The sequence below is a fragment of the Botryllus schlosseri genome, chromosome 16, assembly GCF_051294905.1.
Source record: "Botryllus schlosseri isolate E-star chromosome 16, Bs_hap1, whole genome shotgun sequence".
NCBI classification, from domain to species: Eukaryota; Metazoa; Chordata; class Ascidiacea; order Stolidobranchia; family Styelidae; genus Botryllus; species Botryllus schlosseri.
The window spans coordinates 19800629-19824211 of NC_137251.1; the positions used below are offsets into that span (position 1 = coordinate 19800629).

Here is a 23583-nt window from a genome sequence, read left to right on the forward strand (position 1 = left end):
TCCTACATAATATACCAACAATACAATGTTTATTGTTTGCAAACTTTTACGTTTTACGAAAGAGCAGTGTGCTGTCATTAAATGAATTGACCGATTGAGTCTGCAGGACGGATGTATATAGAAAGATAGATAACGTATGGAACTAAACTAGGTACGGAGCCATACTAATCACAACCTTTAAACGAAGAGTGGTATATAAGGATGATAACTGCTAGCGAATAAAAATAGTTGCATCCGCATATAAATTTGTGGGTCGAAGAGGTCCTGATCGAAAGATGATAGAGAACCTCTGGATTCAAGTTCACCGAAAACTCAGTTATTCTGTTCTACAAAAAAACAGGTTTTATCAATATAGATGATCTCGATAACAATATTTGATATGTTGCTGTTGTAGAGTGACCGTAATGCCACTAACGAAAGCCGAAATTTGATTAATTTATGGAAATGAGAAAAATACATACCGAAAACACCTGACGTGATTGAGAAATTCTGACCATTGAATCGGATTAAGCAACCTAAAATTAGCCTAAATCAATCATTAAAATTTTTGGCGCATATTTTCTTTTGAAATTTTTAGACTAGTGTAATTTTATGGGTCGAAAAGAGCTTCTGATTGAACGAAGATAGAGAATCCCTGGACTCAAGTTCACTGAAAACTCACCCATTCTGCTCTACAACAACCCTAGTTTCATGATATATGATTTCAATAACAATATTTGATCTGTTGCTGCTGTATGCTTACGGTGATGTCACTTACGAAGGCCGAAATTTGATTAATTTATGAAAATTAGAAAAATTCACACGGAAAAATCTGACGTGATGGATAAATTCTGAGCGCAGAATCGGATTCGGCAACCTTAAATTAGCTTAATTCAATCATTAAAATTTTGGCGCGATTGTTTTTATCAAAATTTGTAGACCGGTGTCATTATCGCGCGTAACCTTTAAAACTGTATGCGTCCCGATTAAAAAAATGAATCAGACGATTAGCATTCACCCTGATCAGCTACCCTTTATGATCTCCGCTCAAAATGGGCCACGATTAGCAGATTAGAATTCTCTGAGATCAGCTAACTTTGTGATCTCCGCCCTTATGGTAGGCTATTTCAAAATATAGGCCGTAAACAAAAATTGAAGTTTTAATTCATCCGTTGTTTAGGTCATTATTCATTTTCGGCAAATAGCCATCATCAGGATTCCTGAGACTTTTAGAACGTACCACCCATTACGCTATCGCCACCCCCTTTAATTAATTCGTATTGCGTATAACTCGTCGGACCAAAAGGGTTGTTGCCGATCAATACCTTGTGTTGCCGATTTTATTTTATCTTGTAAGTGTCATGTATGATATATTTGAGTGTTATTAATATATTGTGAGCTTCAATCTTAACTTCTTATGATTGATTGTTATTCTATCCCACTATGTTTACATGCGCCAGTAAAATGACGGATCACTAATCTCGGTTTACCGGTACTATCTAAAAACAAGTTGATCAGTTGCATTTTCAATGCACTAGATAGCTACAATCACTTACAATCTCCATGCCAAGCCAAATCGAGAGTTCTGAATAATTTTGTTTGACATAGTCGATGATCCCAAAGTACGTTTCTTCGTCGGGAATAACACCCAGAACGGATCCGTGTTGGCGACAAGTTGCATCATCGGCGGTTGCCTGGCGGCCACTGGAATTGTGCAGTGCCACCCAGAAGCAGCCCCCACATGCATTGTATTTGCAATCGTCTGTAAATAGGAATGACTTCGTTACGCAAATTGAGTTGAAGGGAGTTCGGTAGTAAGTCTATAGTTGTACGCATTATAGACCGGGGCCGGAGTGAGGTTGAAGTAGACGCCATGAGAATCGGAAAAGATTACGGGTACGCGAAGGCAACGCTCGAATGATTGAATTGATTTTCGAGCTAAGTAGTGATATTCATTTTATCGAATTATTAGGCAAGCGTATACTGTCGAATAATTTCCTTCATCATGTTGTAATTAAGACATTTATAGACTGAAACAGTATTTCAGGCAATAAATCATTTACTCACTACGTTATAATATTTTGTTAACGTGCAACTTCTTACAGCCATCATTGAATTCGCGTATTCGTGTCATTTATTGCTCTTAATAATCCAACATTTCTATGTTTATCACTCTTGATTTGATCATTGAAATGAAGCAGTCACTTTCTACAAACCGTGCACTTGGTGCAGCAGAATCTCACGGTTTTCATTTTCTTGATATCACAAGTAACCATATTGAATAATACTGAATGAATAACCTACCAGCCTGTGCTTCAAATAACCGGACCATGAATTGACTGTGGATTTCACCACCGACGCACGGCATTTCAGATTCGTTGCTTGTTCATTTTATGTTATCCTCTCCTAATTTTTCATTTAGGGCGTATGCTTCATATTTACATATCCTTTTATTATTATTGTTGTCAGGGTTGTAATGACTGGAGTCGTGATTTTTTGGTGACTCGACTTGACTCGAGTCATTTTCGTAAAAACGAAAAACGACTCGAAATGACTCGCACCAATCGGTGTATTGACTCGACGTGTACTCGAGTCATTGCGCATGACTCGGACCAAGTCATATGACTCGAGACTGGGTCTATCAAGACACGCATTTCATTGTACCTTCGATGAATAGTAAAGTTATCAAACTATTATTATTTCGTCTATCAGTACTGGTACTTGAAAATGCTACCAGAAACTGTTAAAAGTTAGTAAAATCAGTATATTTTAAATGCGAAGCATTCGATATCACCGAGCAGAGTTGTTAACTCGTAACTGGACATTGTGAACAGTCAACACAATGACTTGGACTCGGACTCGAGTCAAACCCTATGATTCGGACTCGATACTCTGCTCCGTGACTTGGACTCAGACTTGACTCGTTGGAGAATTGAAAGTGACTCGACTTGACTCGAGTAAAAACTATAAAATTGAGATTGACTTGTGACTCGGAACCTTGAGACTCGGTTACAACCCTGATTGTTGTCAAAAGTTGGTGCATGGTTTTCTGATTGTTCTGCGAATTTTGTGGCATCTTAAACAGATAAAAACGGTAACAGAAAGTGGCAAACAACGCTTCTTGGTTAGATATATGCTCTCTGTATTTGGGCATGAAAGCACTAGCTGTTAAAAATCTGCAAGCGGAAAGTTGTTCCGCGAGTTATACCGTTGAAGTTCCGATTTCGTCGTGAATCGCGTTGGGCGGTCCAACAACTTCGTGTAATGTTGCGGGCCGCATATAGAGCGAGTGCAAGGATTTGTACCGATCTGACATAGTGGCACCTGCTAGTACTCGAGTACTCTGAACCAAGTGTTAATTCTAATGATTCGCGTGTAGAGCAGCAAGAGATGAGCCGTGTACTGAAATTATACGCTCCATACGACTGTGAGTTATGTCGATGAAAGGAGAATTATAGCTTCGATACTATTGCTCATGTCCATAATCTTATTTCAAGATAAGTTCATTGCAAGACTGTCCATCATCAAGGGAATTGTGGCAGGTACAGAGAAAAGTTTATAAATTGTTGGTGGTATTAAAATAGCATGATAATGATAATCGAGTGATTAAAATATAATGATAAAAATAATGATATCCCATTGAATCCATATTCCCTCGAATTTTCGCAAATCAAATTTGTGGTGTTTCGTGGTCGTGGATCCCGCCAGATCAGAACTTGTGTGCGAAACGTCAACGCATAATCAAACTGAATGATAAGTTGACTACACGGACTTACCAAAAATCGGCCCTCGGTGAAGTGCGGGAATGGTCTCTGAAAGAGATTGGTGATTGATTAAAGAACATTGACCGCAGATTTCAATGTGTGAGCACTGTCATATATTAGAGATGAAAGTAAATTTCAGCAACCATTTTAGAGACTCAAATTCACGCTTACATGAAACAAACCAAACAGATAAAGGGGCAACTGCACACATTACGACGGAATATATGCGATATCCAGACTCAATTGATATATATTTATGCTATATACCTCCCATTACTCATATACAGAGTTGTATCCAGACGAAAATTATGGTGGGGATGGTCTAGGGCAGTGGTTCTCAACCGCCGGTCCGCGATGACATTCCTGCCGGTCCGCCAGGTATATTACAATTTTATAACTTAAATTCAAGATGCAATGTTGAAGGCTTTTCCATTAATAAAATATATACAACATCGAATTTTCAACTGATTCAGAACTTCGCGAGGTAAAGTTAGAGCTGGAAACATGTTCGATTTGACTTAAAGTTTAAGATGCGTCATTTGACGACATGCGAGCGACAAGTACAGAACAGGTACGAGCTGAATCATCGCTAAACAACGCAGTTTGCGCGATCATTCGTTTTCGATTCAATCATTTTGTGCAGGACCGTAACTGGGCACCCCAATCTGCCCAATTGGAGAGGGCCGAGTTTGAAAAGAGCGCCAAATTATTTTGCAAATTAACATAAATCATAGCGTATTATTTGAAAATTTTCCCCACAATTTTCAATTTCTTTTCGTACTTTGCGCGATTTAGTGTCACGAAATGTCTTGCTTATTAGGTTCCATTCTTCGAGAGATATGCATGGTTTATAGAAATAGGCATTTCGGCGTCAGCCATATATCGCGCCACGACGTACCAACACATAATAAAGTGTAGGTTAACATGGGACTCCGAAAGGTGCGCCAAAAATTCGGCAGCGAGAATATCGATTCTGACATGAATGCTAGAAAATTTTCGCTATTGGCGCGATCAAGCTACATAGACTCTGTGCTTACACTTAGTAGAATGAATGTGCTCAAAAGTACAAGTGAAATATCCGCCCAACAGCACTAGGGTCTGGGGGCGATGCCCCCCGACATTTGACTTATCGCCCTGTGGGTTTTTGGGGGTGGGCTGACGAAGTGCTCTTTCGGCACGGATTGGTGGATGGCCGGTACAGTGGCTGTAATGTGTTTTCTTGCGGCAGGCATTGCATTCGTAGTTGCCAGAGTAGCCTATGCGTCCGGTGGCAATGGGCAATGAGCAAGGTAGCGCGACAAGGTGCTTGGTTCGACTCCGAAATGCTTCTTCTCTCGATATTGTCAAAGAGAATAATAATATACGAGTTGGCGTGTTCGGTTAAATCCACGGCCTTCGGCGCGAAAAACTGTAAAAGACTATCGGCGGTAGCACGTTTATCTGGACAAGTCAATTTTACCTCGACTCAGCTGACTGACTACCACAAAATCACATGGATGCCATCATGAAGATAATTAATTACGATAAAAGCCCTCCAAATGTCACTCTCTTGCACCATATAACTGCAAAAGCGGTTGCACACTTTACATTTTGGCTTGATTTCAATTTTGAAAGTTACCGGTCCGCCAAGCATTTTCTGAAATTTTACCGGTCCGCGAGGTGAAAAAGGTTGAGAACCACTGGTCTAGGGCAGAGGCGGCCAACCCGTGGCCGGCCCGTGATAAGGTTTTGAGTGGCCCGCAAGGTAATTTAGTTTTAATTAGTTATAATATCAAAAAATTAAATGACTCAGGTAATTTATTGTGAACTTGCAAGGCCAACCAAAAATTTGATTAGCCTGGCCGCAATGTACGGGGTGTTGATGACTAAAATATAAGTTACGACGTATTGGCGTATCCCAGGGGCCAGGCACATTGTTGTAGGTCATAGTATATGCACTGCACTGCATTCATGCATTATCGAAACAAGATTACTGATTGTAATTACCTTCCAAAACGACTTTTTCAATTGCAGTTGATAACTCCTGAACGGTGCCGTCCAGTCTATCAAAGTCTTCGGCCCTTAAAACTCGTTGATCTGATGTTTGGTCACCAGTCGCAATGGTCTGAACATATCAGGAAACAAAAGATGTAATCGCGTGTGTGAAAATGACGCTATCCAGGGCAACGATTTGGCACAATGATTATATACCATACCTTGTCCTCGCGTGGAGGAGGGGAACGATTCATGCCACGTACGTCTCACCTGCTCACCCGCTCTCGGTGGTTACATTCAAAGAGCTTTAATTCTATTATCATGACCCCCGGTAGATGTCGTAACAGATATTTGTTTGTTTTATTCACAACATTCCCGCTTAACAACTCATTTGCGCCCGTCTAGTAACTTCACTAAGTTCAGTGTGTTTCGAGGTCATTTCGTCAGATGACGTACGACTTCCATGCACGCGCTCTCCAACCACCGGTCTCTCTTGGTTTTCGTGCGTCCGAATCTTGTCTTTTTGCTGCCGAATTTTGGCTCGGCTCACCTTCATTCTGGGATTTTCATACACTACGATCGCAATGAGGTTAGCGATGAGAACCCCAGATAAATATCCGACACATATAGGTTATTCCGAACCGGGATTCTAATCACTGTCATTGATGTTATGACGCTGGTGCTTAACCAACTGCGCCACTCGCCGTTAAACACATAACACGTATACATTATATGCAACACCTGTAAAATGCATCAGAACAGGCGTATGCATTAACCCTTTTTAAAAGGTGTGAATGATTGCCATTTCGCAAGTGATAATCGCTTTTGTAGCACCCATTTCTGTTATCGAAGAAGCAAACCTTTAACCGTGTAATGCAGGGATGTCAAACATATACGGCCGATTCATACGGCCCACATATCAATGGCCCAGCACATTTCTGTCAAAGGTTGAAATTTAAGATATACTTCCTAGTAAATAATCTCTCAAGACATCAAATGTCGAAGATGCTCATATGCCACATCGTAAAATTTCTGACGGCAATGTTGCGTTTTAACTCCAATCGTCATTAGTCACATCACAAGTCGACACCAAAAAGTGCCGACATAGTTCAGAGATTTCATGAAAATGGACCGAATGGTAGGTATATGGTACAAACAGCTATGGTAGCCATACTACATGAATATTGACTCAAAAGCTCCACAAACTTACAACTTAATTGGTCTGCACTCAATTCTATCCGGCGAATGTGCGCTTTAGAAGTTTGTCAGTTGCGGTAGCAAATTCGCCACATTCTTTAGCGTGATGAGTTGGGTCACAAAGGTCGTAAAATAATTATATTTTAACGCGACTCTAAATCAGGATTGGCCCACCTCTTCCGCCAAAGGGCCAATGATATCCATCGCGCGGCCCACTGGAATGTTGACGACCTTTTTTAGTCGTCCGATAGGAGAGAACCGGATTAGGTAACGATGAAAGCAAGACTTACATTATTACGAATCAGACTTTATAACAAATATGTAATGAAAAGTGAGTGTGCATAGTGCACTAACGACCTATCCGCGCGAAGCGTGAAAATTTTTCAGAGTTAATGAATGAGTTCGGCCAATACTAATGTCACTCGGATATATCGCATCTGTATACCGCGGAGCTCAATTGGCAAGGATAGGATTATTCGGCGCTTGGACATATAAATATCGAAGATTTCGGCGAATATCCGTCTATCAATTTGTGCAAAGGTTTCGTCGTTGACCATCTTTCTGCGAGAGCAGACGCGAAGTCCAGTGTTGGACGACACGTTCTCTTATACTTGCGAATATAGTCAGATTCAACTCAGTAAATAGGGCGTATTTTTAATTTTCAGGAGAGCCACTAAAAGAAATAAAATGAGTGAAAATAAAATCCCGCGAAGTGCTAAGAAAAATATCAAGTCAAGTAAATCCACCACGAAATATTCTACTTTATGGACATATATTAAAGGGGCACTGCGCTCTAAAAATGATGTGGTCTCGAATTGAAGGTAAAAACGAACAAAAATTTTTGGCCGCGGTCATTTCCTTCAGAACGCCACCGTAATGGAGCCGCAATTTATTGAAATTTCTACAAGACCAGCTGCCGCGGCTACTTAACCCGTTACATGGCACGATATCTTCACCGCCGCACTTGCTCGACGCGATTAGGCAGTCAGGCAGAGAACGAATTTTAGATAGTTGTCAGCCGATGTTACGAAGGAAATGTGTCTAAGTTTCGTTCTCTGCGTGACTGCCTTATCGCGTCCAGCAAGTGCGACGATGAAGGCATCGTGCCATGTAACGGGTTAAGCAGCCGCGGCAGCTGGTCTTGTAGAAATTTCAATAAATTGCAGCTCCATTACGGTGGCGTTCTGAAGGAAATGGCTGCGGCCAAAAATTTTTGTTCGTTTTTACCTTCAATTTGAGACCACATCATTTTTAGAGCGCAGTGCCCCTTTAAGATTTACGGAAAATGTGACCGGTCCCTGGCGTATATACGCCAATGCGCCGGAACTGATGCTTTTGTCATCAATATCCCAAATTCTGCGGGCAGGCGATTCAAATTTTTGGTTGGCAATGCAAGTTCAAAATAAATTGCCTTGGTAATTCATTATTTAATATTTTATCTAATTTCGAGAATTATCTCGCAAGCCCCATTTGGCCCGCGGGCCACGGGTTGACCGACCCTACTGCAAATCCTGTCCGAAGATACCCAAATGATGACTTATCAATTCTGAACTGAAGTTACTGTTTCAGTGGTTTCCAACTGTCTTTAATGAGTCAAACACAGCATATTTTTCATTTGAATCATTGGCGTATGAAGGTATTGCAATGGAATAGAACCCTATGATATGTGTTACAATAAATATGTACAATTTGTACGTAGTTGATAATGTATCATCCCACTGCAAAACAAAGGTAGGCCTACGGATTTGGAGGCAACATTTTGGCATTATTTGACAGGTCCGGCCCGTAAGCGATCAAAAGGTTTGAATCCAGCCCGAGACGCAAATTTAGTTTGACATCCCTATGGTGTAATGCATCGAAATGACCAGGACTATGCTACTCCAAATATCCGGAACTGCTCATCGAACTTCATTATCACATCACTTTCAAAAGTTACTATGCGGCGGAAGATCAGATATTATGTCATATTACTTGGGTGCGACTTGGGTGCGACTTTTTGTAGAATTACTCGAACTCGGACTGAATGGGTGATAAAACAAAAATGACTCGAGTAGAGTCGAGTATAACGTTACAATCAGACATGGGGTAATCGCGATTAGTAATCGTAATCGATTACGACGATTACAGCATTTTTAAGTAATCGTAATCGCAATCGATTACATTCGAAAAAAATCCAAAGTAATCGTAATCGTAATCGACTACTTCGCATATCTAATCGATTGTTTTGTGAAAGAACGATTACTTTTTATTTGTACAATGAATATGACATATCCGAACATTCGAGAACAAGGAAGAGATATTATACTAGGTTATTGATAGCGCAAGCGGTTGATTTTCAAACGCCACTGCTCATTATTACGTCAGAAATATTAACTTTGCTCGTCCTTGCGAAAGAAGTATCCACACGTAGTAAATATATATTCTATGTACATTGTTGTGTGATAGTTAGAACAGTGTAAGCCATGCTGTATAACAGGCTAGCAAAACACTCCAGACGCCACTACCTCGCAGCAAGATAATAATCACCACTCTGCCTAGTTTCAAATAGTAACTCATGTATTGATGTTTGGTTATGCTTATAGTTAAACGCAGTTTGACCGTTGCTGCTTGGCGAGCAGTAGGCCTATCTATGTAGTGTACGTATGTATTGTACGTACACCGGACAAAGATTTGAAGTTTTGTACTCGTCAAATGAAACATTACGCTGCGTTTATACATCATAACAGAGCCGTTCTTTGCCGTTTCTTTTAACGGCATAACCGGCAGCTTGCAGTATCTGTATTAAGTGGAAGGTAGAATTTTAAGCTCACTTTATCTTATCCTCATATGACTACTTCAAACGGGCGCAATCGTTATTTCACAATTCTTCACTCGACATTTATACCTGCCGCCATAGCCCCCCGCTTATGCACCATGTAAGCGTGGGTTGTAGGTACAATCAGAACCAAAACAGCAATTCGTCCCCCACTCCAAACGTTGGTATTGGTAAGGTTGTAACCTAGGGTTACCATATTTTTGTGAAGCAAATTCCGGACACTCTTTAGCGCCCACTAGCGGATTTAAAAATGAGGTGTTACACATTGAGTGTCAATATGACGTCACACGAGCAAAGCATTGCCAAACGACTGTATACAGGAATGGAGTGGGACACATAGGTCATGAATTGGGCCCTCTGAAATGTGAGCTCTGGTGTTTGCTACTTGCTATGGTGTGCAATAGATTTCTCCACTGGCCGGATGAAATCGTCTGGCGGGCCGTGTTTGGCCCGTCTGGATTGTGTTTGACAGCCCTGCGTTCTACTGTTAGGTCGGTGCGGCTATCTGATTGTCTGTTTTTCTTTTATTCAGGTCCGAAACAACATTTTTTCCGCCCCCTTCCGCCCAAAAAAAGAGCACTGATCTCTAACCCAGCATAGGGTAATCGATGTAACTTTTTGGACAATTACTATATGCATTTGACTGTGAAATCTTATGAATGAATTATTCAATAATATTGGTTCTCCCATTAGGCTACCATAAAATGCACCAGCAGGTTGCACATCCGGTGATTTCCAACCTTTAATAGTCGCGACCTCATTTCAAACTTTAAAATGTTCCGTGTCCCTGCTAAAAATTGATAAGCTGATTGCTAAAAAATTTTAACTTGCCCAAACTTACTCCCGGCCTAGGACGGTGATTACGTCCAACATCATCGCGATCCCCAGATAAAGGTAAACGACCCCAAGATTTGGAACCACTATCTGTGACTAAAGCATCTAATCGGCGTTGACCAACTCTAATACTATACCGTTTGCTTATAATTGCGATTACCATTGGACTTATTTCAGTAAATGATGGTAATTTATATTTATTTTGATTGCATTTTTTGGCGAAAGTGGTGCCTGGTGCCCACACTAATATCAATATACGTGTCATTACCTCGCGCGCAGCGCGAAGAAGAATTTTGAATATCATAAATCTGCTTGAAAAAAATATTGTTTATGTTGATTTACGAAAAACTTTTCAGCCTACTTCAACCCTTCAAAATTCCGGACATTTAGGCATATTTTAGAAATTCCTCCCGGACGCAGATTTTTCAGCGAAATTCCGGACATGTCCGGGAAATTCCGGACGTATGGCAACCCTATATGTAACCAAGTTACAATGTTCCGAGTCGCAAAACAATCTCACTTTTATAGGTATGACTCGAGTCAAGTCTATTCATTTTCAATGCCCCCCCGAGTCAAGTGCGAGTCCAAGTCAGCTATAGTATAGGGCCGAGTCTGAGTCATATTTTTTAACTCGAGTACGAGTCCAAGTCGTTATGTTCACAGATCAGTTTTCTGATCAATCCGGTTCAACCCACTTTTTTCAACTCTGCTCGAGGGATATAGAATGGCTCGCGTTCATAATATCGTATTTTTCGTCAAGTTTCACAGTTTACGGCCCCATTTCCAAGTATTAGGACTGATAGACGAAATACAAATAATGTGGTAACGTTACTATTCTTCGAAGTTACATGGAATGTCTGTATTGGCCGTTCTAGTCTCGAGTCATGCAAAATGACTCGAGTACAAGTCGAGGTAATACAAAAAATAACTCGAGTCAAGTGTAGTCACCAAAAAATCGCGACTCGAGTCGAGTCATGACTCGAGTCATTACAACCCTGGGTATTGGGGCCCCATAGGGTGGTCAGTTTTCAAGTTGATGAGTGAATATCGTCAATAATATTGGTAATTGCATTATCTGGCTATTCATTCAGATTTACCAGTAGAGCTGGGGGCAAGTAATTCATAATTATAGCATCTGGTATGTTGTTTTAATTTCATTATTGTATGTTGTTAATTCGTGACCTCCCGTCTTATATATAATCAAAAGATACTGTAGTCGCCCAAACGTAGCAGACTAAAAGAAAAACTTTCGTGAGACGCACACACAAATTGCCATATCTTCATTCCTCTGTGAGTGCCCCGGGTGGCATTTGCATTGTTGGGGCTCTGATTGGAAGGGCCGGACTATTCGTCACGCCCACAGAGCGCGGCTACTTACAATGGACACATACCCAACGTTTTGGCCAAGGTCATTCTTTGGTAGCACACTTTGTGGAGTTGCATGTTGGCCGAAATTGCTTACGTCTTTTGGTGTGTCGTGGCGGGGTAATGACCGCCACTGAAATGCCAATTCCTATAAATTTACATGCTTTTTTTCTTGAGGGGGAGAGGTATGCATTTCAAAATCAAGCTATTTAGAGACATTAAATCCCGAAGCTGAAGAAAATTTTCAAGTTAATTAACTCTCTTGAAAATATGTTGATTTACAAAATACTTTCGAGTCCCCTTAGAGCTCGCTTCCGGTCCTATTGGGGAGTTTGGGGTGTGGCAGTTACGGACCTGGCAAGAATGCAAATCGTTGGGTGCAACGGATAGTCCTGCATAGAAGTGGGCGATGGGTGCATTACGACGTAACAAGCAAATGGCGTATGATTTATAAAGAAAGTTGTTATCTCATTAGACCTTTTCATCGCAAGCCTTATTTATATTGTCTTCCAATATCTCTTCTGAAATTAGTTCTAAGAAGTAAAACAAATCTAATCGGGAGTAATCGTGATTACTTTTGAAAAGTAATCGTAATCGTAATCGACTACTTCCTGATTTGGCTGTAATCGTAATCGTAATCGTAATCGCGGGATTCACAAGTAATCGTAATCGCAATCGATTACATTCGTCAAGTAATCACCCCATGTCTGGTTACAATGTGCGAACGACTTGTGACTCGGAACGCCGTGACTTGGTGCAACCTCGGACGCAACAAACTACGAAACTGTTATTAGGAATAGTAATAAATCGAAAGTTCGTAGCATGCGTTGCATAGCGTGCTCAGCTATCTAAGGAGGCCGGTGTGGTAACTTTTTGTATTCTGCTTCCACTTGATGTATAGTTAGATACAGCTTGCGTCAGCTTGGTTCTCTTTATGCATATTATTATAACCAATTAAAGGTGAAAAGTACAGTAGTTAAAACACAGTTATAACACCAATGGATTCTTTGGCGATTGGACATTTCTATTACTATTGAATAATATATCCATATGTATCAGCAGAAAATATTCGGGTTCATTTCAATATAAATATACTATTCAATTGTATATTGAAGTTCTTTACCTCCAATAATCTATTTTCTATTACTATGGACCTTTAATCATTATATTGAAGTTGTTATTGATTTGTTCCAACATTCGAAGGTAAATCTAACGTCGATTTCATCTGGCTTTGGTAATGACATGATCAACAGCCTAGTAATCAGGAGGATGCCTGAATCGAGGATTAGGCTGTACTGCTCCAATGCTCTGATATCAGATCAACCTTTGTTAAAGTCTAAAATATTCTACCTGTATAATTATGGCTCGTCAAATGTCCGCTAGCTGCATTATTATAACGCGACAGCCTTTACAATGTCATGATGCATTTTTATTCTCGCATGCTGTTTATAACTAGTTTTTTCGATAAATTATGCCAAGTACAACAACAATCTTATTCAAATATTTAAAATGTGATTTTAGTCATACCAGACGTGAATTCACAATAGTAAATCACATTTTAACGAGACGTTTGGAATGCCAGTCTGCAAAGTCCTGTCAAATAAGGCCTACTTGGAATACATTGAATACCCCTATCATAGGTATTGCGGCCCACGGCGCCATCTAAAAACTAGGAAAATTGGCCTGCGAGCATATTTCAGTTTGAGACCCCTGTACTAGTCTGACGTTCAGCATGCATGGTTTGATGGTACTATGGTGTATACTCACTCGAAGTTCCGTGATATCGTAATCCCCGACGCCCACGGCAAATGGTATGATACCCAATGAACGAACGTAGTTTGCACTGCATTCAAGCTGGTCTCCATCCGATGCACTGTTTTACAAAAGAGAGACATAGCGTGATGGCTATTGCGGCATAGAATCAATGCAATAAGTGCAGTACCCAAAACCCCGCAATTGGGACAGCCCAGACTCGAATGGGCCGTGGATTATTTAGTTAATCATTTCGTAAATCAATTTAATTTTTTCCAATATAGTGTGGGGTGAAAATCAGATATAGCACTTTCGAGTACACAGTTTTGCTGTGAAAATTGTATAAAATACTCCAAGTCGTAAGGAGACATACTTCAGACGTGGAGATGTGGATTCTGTATTTGTGATGAACCACCACAAGAAGGTGCAAAATCGTGATACACGTAAAACAACCTACTTGGCACCCGCGATACGCCTCTAAAATGGGTGGCGTATTTGACTCGTTTTCACCCATTGTATGGGGGTGAAGGCAGAATTTGGTACCAGAAAGTGTCGATGACTGGATTTCCACCCTCCACCATGGTGTAAATCTCATAAACACAACTATTTTCCACCCATATGTATTTAAGTGTACAATATTAGCATTTTTAATACATGTTTGGCATCATTTTTATTCATAAGCTTGATACTAGGGATGGTGTGAACGTGAGGTTCACGTTCGCGTGCTGTGTGTGAACCTCAAAAATTTAGAGGTTCACGTTCACAAACGAACCTTTGAAGGTTCTGCACTGTGAACCTTTTTCATATATTACAATTTTTACTTTATTATAACATCTTCGATTGAAATTTATTGCATTTCAACTGCGGGTCACTCTATGCACGGCGCTGGCAGCATAAAAAAATCAACACCAAACGAGCATGCACCTTGACAATCTCCAAAATTTTATTTGCTCTGTTACAAAAGTTTGCTCGAAATATCCAGCTTTCCGTTTGTGAATATTTAGTGACTCTGTGCTGTGAGCTTGACCCGCAATGACACAACATCAAGAGCGAAATACACTACATGTAGTCAGCGAATAATGGTTTTTCAACCAATCATTGGAATCGATATCGTTGTCTGATGTAAAAAATCTAGCAGGTGTATAGGGGGATAATCTTGACTTCATATGTTTATCATATCATAAAAACCAAATCCGTGCGATTGGGGTGTTGGCTACTGCTGTATAACTTGTTAATGGGGTAATATCGGTAGTAAGTATAGAAACCCGTTTACACTCTGCTCAATATCAACGTCGCAATTCTCAAACGCCGAATGCATTGTCCGGTCTCGCCGTGACGTAATCTTATATTCCCTTGCAAGTCCTTGTCGAAATTGTAGGCAAAGCGACGGAAGATATTGATGTTATGGGATTATTATATCATATGATTGACCCAGTTAATACATTTGGCGAGATTTAAAACGTCAATATATACTTCAGCACAGTGGCATTATGTGGCCCGAGTCGTCGCTAGGTATAGTATACATTATTATAGGCAGGGCTGTGGAGCCGGTACATTTCACCACCGACTCCGGCTCCGACTCCACACATTTTCAATTTACCGACTCCGACTCATGAGTTATTAAACGTACCGACTCCGACTCCGGCTCAGACTATTTTCTTAGGAAAACTCCGACTCAGACTCCGACTCCAACAGTATTACCAATTTACTTCGAAAATTATATGCCACACTGTCGGTTGAATGACTATCATACAACCAATAAACACATGCAAACATGTGATTAACGGTGACATGCAAAATGGTTTTAATGTGGCACAGGTCGAATTATCCATTATGCAATTAACATGAAAGAATGATTTGCTAAATATCCTTTCTTTTTCATATTTTGTAAGTTTTTATGACATGGACTCTGTAATATTCTAATATGTATGAATCATTCAAATATGACAAATATATATTCCTGTATAATTAAAATGTAGTTACAAATCCAAGTTTAGCTCTTGTGTATAAGGCAGCAACTAATACAGAGATTGAACCTACTAATCTTTCATTATGCACTATACTGATTACAAGCACACATATTCTTACTACTAACAGACATTGGTCATAAATGAAATTTAGCAAGTAGTCAAATACCATAGCCTATGTCTAGTCTACATGTACTTGGTCAAGTATTCAAGGACTAAGACTTGCAGTCTTTCTTAATCGGCAGTTGTTCGACCCAAACAGCTAGGCTACACTACAAATATTTTTAAGTTTGTCAAGTGGGAAGCATCGTGGTTATATTTACATGAATTTTACAATTTTACAAAATCAGCCGATTCATTTGCTCTGTCACAATATCATGGTGACATTCCATAACTTGCATCAATTTTGACTGCATCGCGAAAAAGCATATTGCGATTTTCTTCCTCTATGCAACTGAATTGTAATTTGCAAGTAATGTCTAATTTTATCGATATCAGGGGTGGTCAACATTTTCGGCCAAAGGGACACATGAGATTTATGATCCATTGCGCGGGCAAATGGAATGTTGATAACCTTTTTATAGTCGTCCGATAGGAGCGAATCGAATCAGATAACATTGCAAACGAGACTTATATTACTACGCCCGAAAATTGATGACAGTTATGTCATGCAACTGTGCAGTGTGCAGTTATGACCGGTCGCGCGAAGCGCGAAACTTTTTCAAAGGTAATGACTGAATTCTATGTTACTAACATATATTAGGAGTCGCATCTGTGTACCACTGGGCTCATTTGGCAAGGACACGATTATCCGACTTTTAGACAGAGCAATATCGCTGGTTTCGGTGAACATGCCTCCATCATTTGTGAAAATGTTTCGTCGTCTACGATCTCGCTGCGAGTGCACAAGCAATGCCGCATGTTGGACGACTCGTCATCTCCTAATTGCGAATATAGTTAGACTCAATTCTGTAAATAACATGTATTTATAATTTTTCAGAAGGAGGCTCCAATACTGAATGCAAGGAATCTAGTGACAATAAATCATGCGAAGTGCCGAGAAAAATTTCAAGTCAAATAAATCTGCTACGAAATATTCTACTTTATGGTCATATACGAAGATCTGCGATAAATGTGGCTGGCCCCTGGATACGCCAATGCGTCAGAACCGATGTGCTAGTCATCATCAAATTTCGCGGTCGGGCTAATCAAATTTTGGTTGGCCTTGCAATATTACCTGATGTTATAAATAATTTCGAGAATTACCTCGCAGGCCACACAAAACCTTCTCGTGGGCAATATTTGGCCTGCGTACCACGGGTTAGCCGCACCTGATCTGTATGGTTTTTAATAACAGTGATTGGTGGTACATAAAAATTCTATTGAAAATCCTGTGAAAGCAATTGTTTTCAATATAGAGAAACTGGAGTCGGAGTCGGAGTCGAAGTCAGGGTCATTCTCATAAACTCCGACTCCGACTCCATCCATTATAGTTTTCACGATTCCGACTCCATCAAGCGAAAATTAGCCAAACTCCGACTCCGACTCCACCGACTCCGACTCCGACTCCACAGCCCTGCTTATAGGCTATCATTTCACTGAAATATAGGATTCGAATTAGCAATGTGACGTCACGTGACGTCATGAGGTTCACGTTCGCGTTCACACGAACCCGAACCTATCAGAGGTTCACACCATCCCTAACCCGAAGCCATATACTCCGAGTCCGGTATAATTTGAATTACATTGGCACAAATGATTACATCTATTTGAATACATTTGAATAATATACTCATATTAAGGGTTGCATTTAAAACAGGGTTGTAACCAAGTCACAATGCTCCAAGTCACAAGTCAATCTCAGTTTTATAGTTTGGACTCGAGTCAAGTCGAGTCATTTTCAATTTACCACCGAGTCAAGTCCGAGTCCAAGTCACCCAGCAGAGAGTCGAGTCATGGTATTATAACTAGAGTCGAGTCAAAGTCATTGTGTTGACTGCCCAGTTTCCAGTTTGTTTTGTTTGTTTGTTTTTGAGGTATTCATGGTGTTTGTCGACTACTATGGTCATTTACACCAGGCCGATATTCTTCTTATTTTCCGTAACTGTCGACTTATAGCACGGCCCACCTTTAGGCTTTTGTAAGACACCGCTGACGCGGATGAGGTGGCGAGGAGGAGCCTAGAGAAACATCCAACACTTCGGTATCGGAATTCGGCAGTCGACCTCGGTCGGACTCGAACCCGCGCCCATTGGTGTTGCAGCCGCGGATTATCTCACTGCACTATCTCGCCACCCCCAGTTTCCAGTAATAGGCTTGTTAAATCCACTTTTGTAACTCTGTTTGGTGATATCGAATGGTTCGCATTTATAATATACTCATTTTCGCCATTTTAGCAGTTTCTGGGCGCATTTTGAAGTACTAGGACCAACAGACGAAATCCCAACAGTGTGATTACTTTACCATTCCTCGGAATTACAATGAAACGTCGGTCTTGGTCGTCTGAGTCTCGAGTCATATGACTTGGTTCGAGTCAGGCGCAATGACTCGAGTCCAAGTCGAGTCAATACACAAATTGGCTCGAGTCGAGTCGAGTCATTTCTGTAATTTGAGAAAATGACTAGAGTCAAGTTGAGTCATCTGAAAAACGTGACTCGAGTCGAGTCATGACTCGAGTCATTACAACCCTGATTTGAAACAAATGGTTGTTAAAAACATTTTGTTCAAAACATGTTTTAAACACTGTTTTAAACAAAGACCTTTTAAAAAAATTGTGTTATTTTAAGTTGTATAATTGTGCCAAAATCGTGTAAATACTTTCCAAAAACATGTTGTATACGCTTACGGACGATTACCACCCGACATAGCCGACGCATACGATATGGCAGTTCTCTTCAACCTTTTCCGACGTGGTACACCTTTTTAACGTTTGCTCGAAACTCGTACACCCTTGTTCATATAAACACACACAAGTCGGTAATGGCCTAATCATCATAAGGATTAGCAAGCTATAGGAGCTGCTAAATACTAACCAGGGCCCGAGATTACCGTATCTAACATATCGATAAAGCGCAACGACACATGTCTGTTTACCTAGGCTCCTCCTCGCCACCTCATCCGCGTCAGCGGTGTCTTACAAAAGCCTAGAGGTGGGCCGTGCTATAAGTCGGCAGTTACGGAAAAGACAAAAGAATATCGGCCTGGTGTAAATGACCATAGTTCTCGAGAAACACCATGAATACCCCAAAACAAACAAACAAACACATGTCTGTTTTGTCACTTTTAAGTACACGTGTTGTACATGTTTCTTATCCAAACTTTCTAGGCCAAGGGGTCTCATTAAAAGACTACTCGCAATCTTGTAGCGTTTGTAATTGATGAAAATGATTATATAACGAACGAATTTGTGGCCCACTGTACATACAAATACAAAATACTCCAATACAAAATAATGCCAGACATTCAAGGCGAGCGTTGCTGCTGTATTTCGTCTGCCAGCTGCGCGAAGTTAGGCATGTAGTAGCCTTTTTTTCGAGGGCTTCTCTCATAAGCATATCAACATCCTTGATGGAATTTCTTTTTTTTCGATTTAATTGGAACAAGTGCAGAAAATCCTTGCTCACAAAGATATGTCGTAGGCTTGCGAACAAGAATCGTAATCGCTTTTTGACTCAGATCTCGATACTCCGGAGTTTTAAGAAGTGATACCCAGAAATCAGTGTAGCTTTTGAACTGTTTGAACTTTGCCTTTTGAACCAAATTTGATAGTAGCACAAGTCGATAGTAGCACAAGGGCTGCAAGAGATGTCAGTAATCTCAGATCGTATGCCGCTATACACATTGTCGCTAATTTGCATCACTAATAACAAAATACTGAATTGCAAATGCATGGCGAAATATTAGACCTATAATCGGCATTTTAAAAGAATTGGATTTCGATTTCAACATGGAAGCTGTTTCGACCCTGGCTGGCTGCGCTACTTCATTTATGTGCATTGCGGTATTTACTAACGTCAGGTAGGAAGTACCAATTCAGGAAGTCTGAGCTATCGCGACGGTATCCTCGAGAATCACTAAAAGACAAATCGCTAGCAGAACACATTTTAACTGCATCCTTTCCAACTCCAAAATGAACCATTGGTTCATTGCCGACGGCTAAATGAATACGAGAAATATTTGCTTATGACATCACAATGTAGCAGTGTCGTTTATCAATCTGTGCGTCAACCTGTACTGACGCATAAACCAGCCTTTGTGATAGCTAGTCATCGGCTCATTGAGATGCGGATCTGTCACACCCCTGTACACCTCATCCGAGTGGTACACCCTTTGCAAATTCTGGAACACCCTAGCGCAGTGGTTCCCAACGTGGGCGATATCGCCCCCCAGGGGGCGATTTGTCGGTCCATGGGGGCGAAAATAGCCAAGGGGGCGATAGGGGGGCGAAAACGGACGAAGGGGGCGATAGGGGGGCGATGGCACGTTGAAATGGCTATATTGGCGTCCATGACCGTAACTTCCACACCCAAACCCCCAATTGGGTTAGGGGGGCGAACTCGAAGGGGGCCCACAATTTTTTCATGAATTAACAATAATTATAGATTATTAGTTTGGATTTCGTGGTCGCATATGAAGTTTCAGGCCATGTAACATGCGACTGCGAGAAGTGTGCCAGAACGAGAAAACCTTGGCGGAAAAGGACTGCCTTTATACTGACCAACTTCGATATATATACGATATACATATATATTTAATCGTCCACAGGCGCCTGAATGGCTGGCGCCGAATGTTCCTGTCCTGGCAATCAGAACCCCACAAAAAATGCCATCTCGCAGAGAAAAATTAATTGCCAGTGCAGAAATACCAATTTGAAATCGTGTGCGTCTTTTAGTTTAGTATACGTATGGGCAATTTGAATATCCTTTGACATAGCAGACAGGCCACGAAATGTCATTACGTAACAAAGTCATTATACCCATGGGTTCGCCCGAATCTGTTCCATTATTACGTACGGGGCCTACATTTCCAAGACGCCTCACTTAGCTTTACGGGTAAATCTGAATACATGAGCAGAGAGAGGATAAAAAATTGAGTAATATATATGCAATTCCCGATCATATTGACCGATTCAATCATGAATGATAGAAATTTTTCGCGCTTCGCTCGAATCAAGTCCACTAACTAAAGAGTCCAACAATTTGTGCTGAGAAATAGCGGTAAAAAGGTATCGGGGGAGTTGTATAAATATTTGTATAAAATTGCCGTTGTGGTATAGTTCGTCAAAATAATTAGCCTAGTTATCGACATCATGCGGAGGTACAAACTCATCATGACATCGTGAAAGCTGTCGCGTTATAATTTCGCTGATAATAGCGGACATTTGACGTGTCATATTTATAGGCAGAATATTTTAGAATTTGACAAAGATGTATCTGATATCAGAGCGTTGGAGCAGTAGGCTACAGCCTACTCTGGGTTTCGGGCATAGGCCTATCCCCGATAACTAGGCTATTGATCATGTCATTACCAAAGTCAAATTAAATCGGCATGAGATTTACTTTTGAATATCAGAACAGATCAATAACAACTAAAATATAATGATAATTGTGTCATAGAAATGTCTAATCGCCGAAGAATGCATTGGTGTTACAGCTGCTGCGGAGCACATGCAACTATTTTAGTCGCACTCTTCAATTGGCAATAATAACATGGATGAAGAGACCCAAGACGACGCAGGATGCAACTAACGAAACATTAAGGGGCAACAGAATTCCAATGGTTGCCATACCGACCTGCTTAGATAGCTAAATACGGTACGCAACGCAAGCTATAACATTTTGATATATTACTATACCCCACAACAGTTTGATAGTTGGTTGCGTCCACGTTTGTACCAAGTCACGGCGTTCCGCGTCACAGGTCCCTCTCAGATTTTAACGTTTGACCCGACTCAACTCGAGTCATTTTTATTTTATCACACATTCAGTCCGAGCTCGAGTAACTCTACAAAAGGTTGCGCCCAAGTCCAAATCACAATTTTCAGTCAGGAATCATCAACGGGTCATGTTTTACCGTCATAAACAGGTATTGTGAGGTAATAGTTGATCTTTCACCGTATCGTAATTTTTGAAAGTGATGCGATAATAGTGAAATTTTATGAGTAGTTTCAGGTGTTGGGGGTGGTTATGGAGCGAATTTGAAGTTCTTAAATATAAAAAAATATATGAGGCAGTTAAATTGTCGAATACTTCAAAATCCCAAATGCCGACGCGGGCCGCACAAAATAATCTCGCGGGCCGCGTGTTTGAGACCTTCGCTCTATATTTTCAATTGTCAACGTCAATATACTATGACGTCACAATTGGATACTCGTGACGTCAGGGCTTGAAAAAACATCTTTTAAACATGTTTGTTTTAAATTGATTTTTGTTTCAAATGCAACCCTACTCAAATTTATTCCCGAAGCTTTTGGAGGGATAGATAACTGTTGGCTGGAAAAGTTTCGGGAATCAATATGAATGTATTAGTCAAACGTAATATGAGATTGTGTAGTCCTAAGCGTCTCTTTTATTCTCTTTTCACCAAAATTTCTCTATTTAGCTACTATAAGATGGATGATTTTGTCCGGTAATCTTTAATATTGTACGATCCGATGGAAGTCTGACATGTGACACCACAGCGATTGTAAAATAATAATTAATCGAACACGAATATTCATTGACTCTGGTTCTCTCATTCGCACAAACGGCGACGCTAAAATAGTATTTTGGGTTTCTCTGATGCATATCATGTCAACTCAGGTTTCATGCAATATTGATCATATTCCTATCGCGATACTTACTCTCCATCTGTCAATACCACCATTACTTTCATCGTGTCGGGATCTGACCAGCGAGGGCCAGCACGGAAGTCAAGCACCGTTTTATTGAGAGCGTGTGCGGTGTACGTTGAAACTCCATTGCGTCTGATGTTTCTGATTGAGTTCTGAAGAGAAATTTATTGTAAAGAATGTAGCTTGTATATCTGACGCGCAATCAAAACCTCCGCTATAGTCAGTGATTGTTCGAAGCTATTCGTACCAATAATGAAAGGAAAAAACGTAGTTTATTTTTGTCCGTAATGTTTTTGCGGCATATACACCAACTCATGATATACATACATACGATCTGAGCCTATGCATATCATGAGTGCATGATGTGCATATGCCGCTGTCATAAGAAGGTGCCGATATACCCTTGTATGGCTTTCTAAGTCTTGGACCACCCCTCCATGCTATCCCAATAATGCATAAGCGCCAAGCTGGGAAGTCACGAATACCAGTATTACTACGGTAATCAGTAGGGCGATTTATCTTTGACCTAAAAAACGGCAGATTTTGACCTAACAAATCTGAATTTTGACTTTTTTTACCTAAACAACTGAAATTTGACAAAATTTTAAGCTCAAGTATGCAAATTAGGTGTTTTCGCACATAATGGTAAAATTGTACTACTTATTTTCATTTCTGGTTAGAACTGTCTGTCCTTACAAAGTAGATTGGCCTGAAAAAACGTTTTTGGCTCAAAAACTGACAAATTTTTACAAAAAAAAACAATGTTTCAACGAAATCTGGCCCTATGAAGAACTCCAGTAGTTACATTACGTATTATGGTGGAAATAATTAAAATTTGTTGTAGTACAATCAGGGCTTTGGAGCCGGAGCCGGAGCCCGGAGCCGGAGCCCCGGAGCCGTGCATTTTCACCGGAGCTAGAGCCGGAGCCGGAGCTCTACATAAAATTCTGCCGGAGCCGGAGCTGGAGCCCGTTATTTGAGGAGTAGCTCCGGCTCCGACCTATTTCATAAGATGCTATTATATAAGCAACAACCACATCTGCTGATTTATCATAATTGAACAGCAGGCCTGAATTTAAATGCTGTGCACAGCAATGGCATGTG

At 40.6% G+C, this 23583-nt stretch overlaps 1 protein-coding gene across 5 annotated transcripts in view; it reads right to left on the reverse strand.

Moving 5' to 3' along the window:
• LOC145459351 (uncharacterized) overlaps nt 1-23583 on the reverse strand; it is a 183053-nt gene that overhangs the window by 15010 nt on the left and 144460 nt on the right. For all 5 annotated transcript variants that reach the window (XM_080338002.1, XM_080338000.1, XM_080338001.1 and 2 more), the window contains 5 exons: nt 22489-22631; nt 13696-13801; nt 5730-5847; nt 3756-3791; nt 1536-1741 (listed from right to left, as the gene is read on the reverse strand). In XM_080338002.1, coding sequence (XP_080194128.1) covers nt 1536-1741; nt 3756-3791; nt 5730-5847; nt 13696-13801; nt 22489-22631 — 609 coding nt within the window. The remainder of the gene's footprint in view (nt 1-1535; nt 1742-3755; nt 3792-5729; nt 5848-13695; nt 13802-22488; nt 22632-23583) is intronic.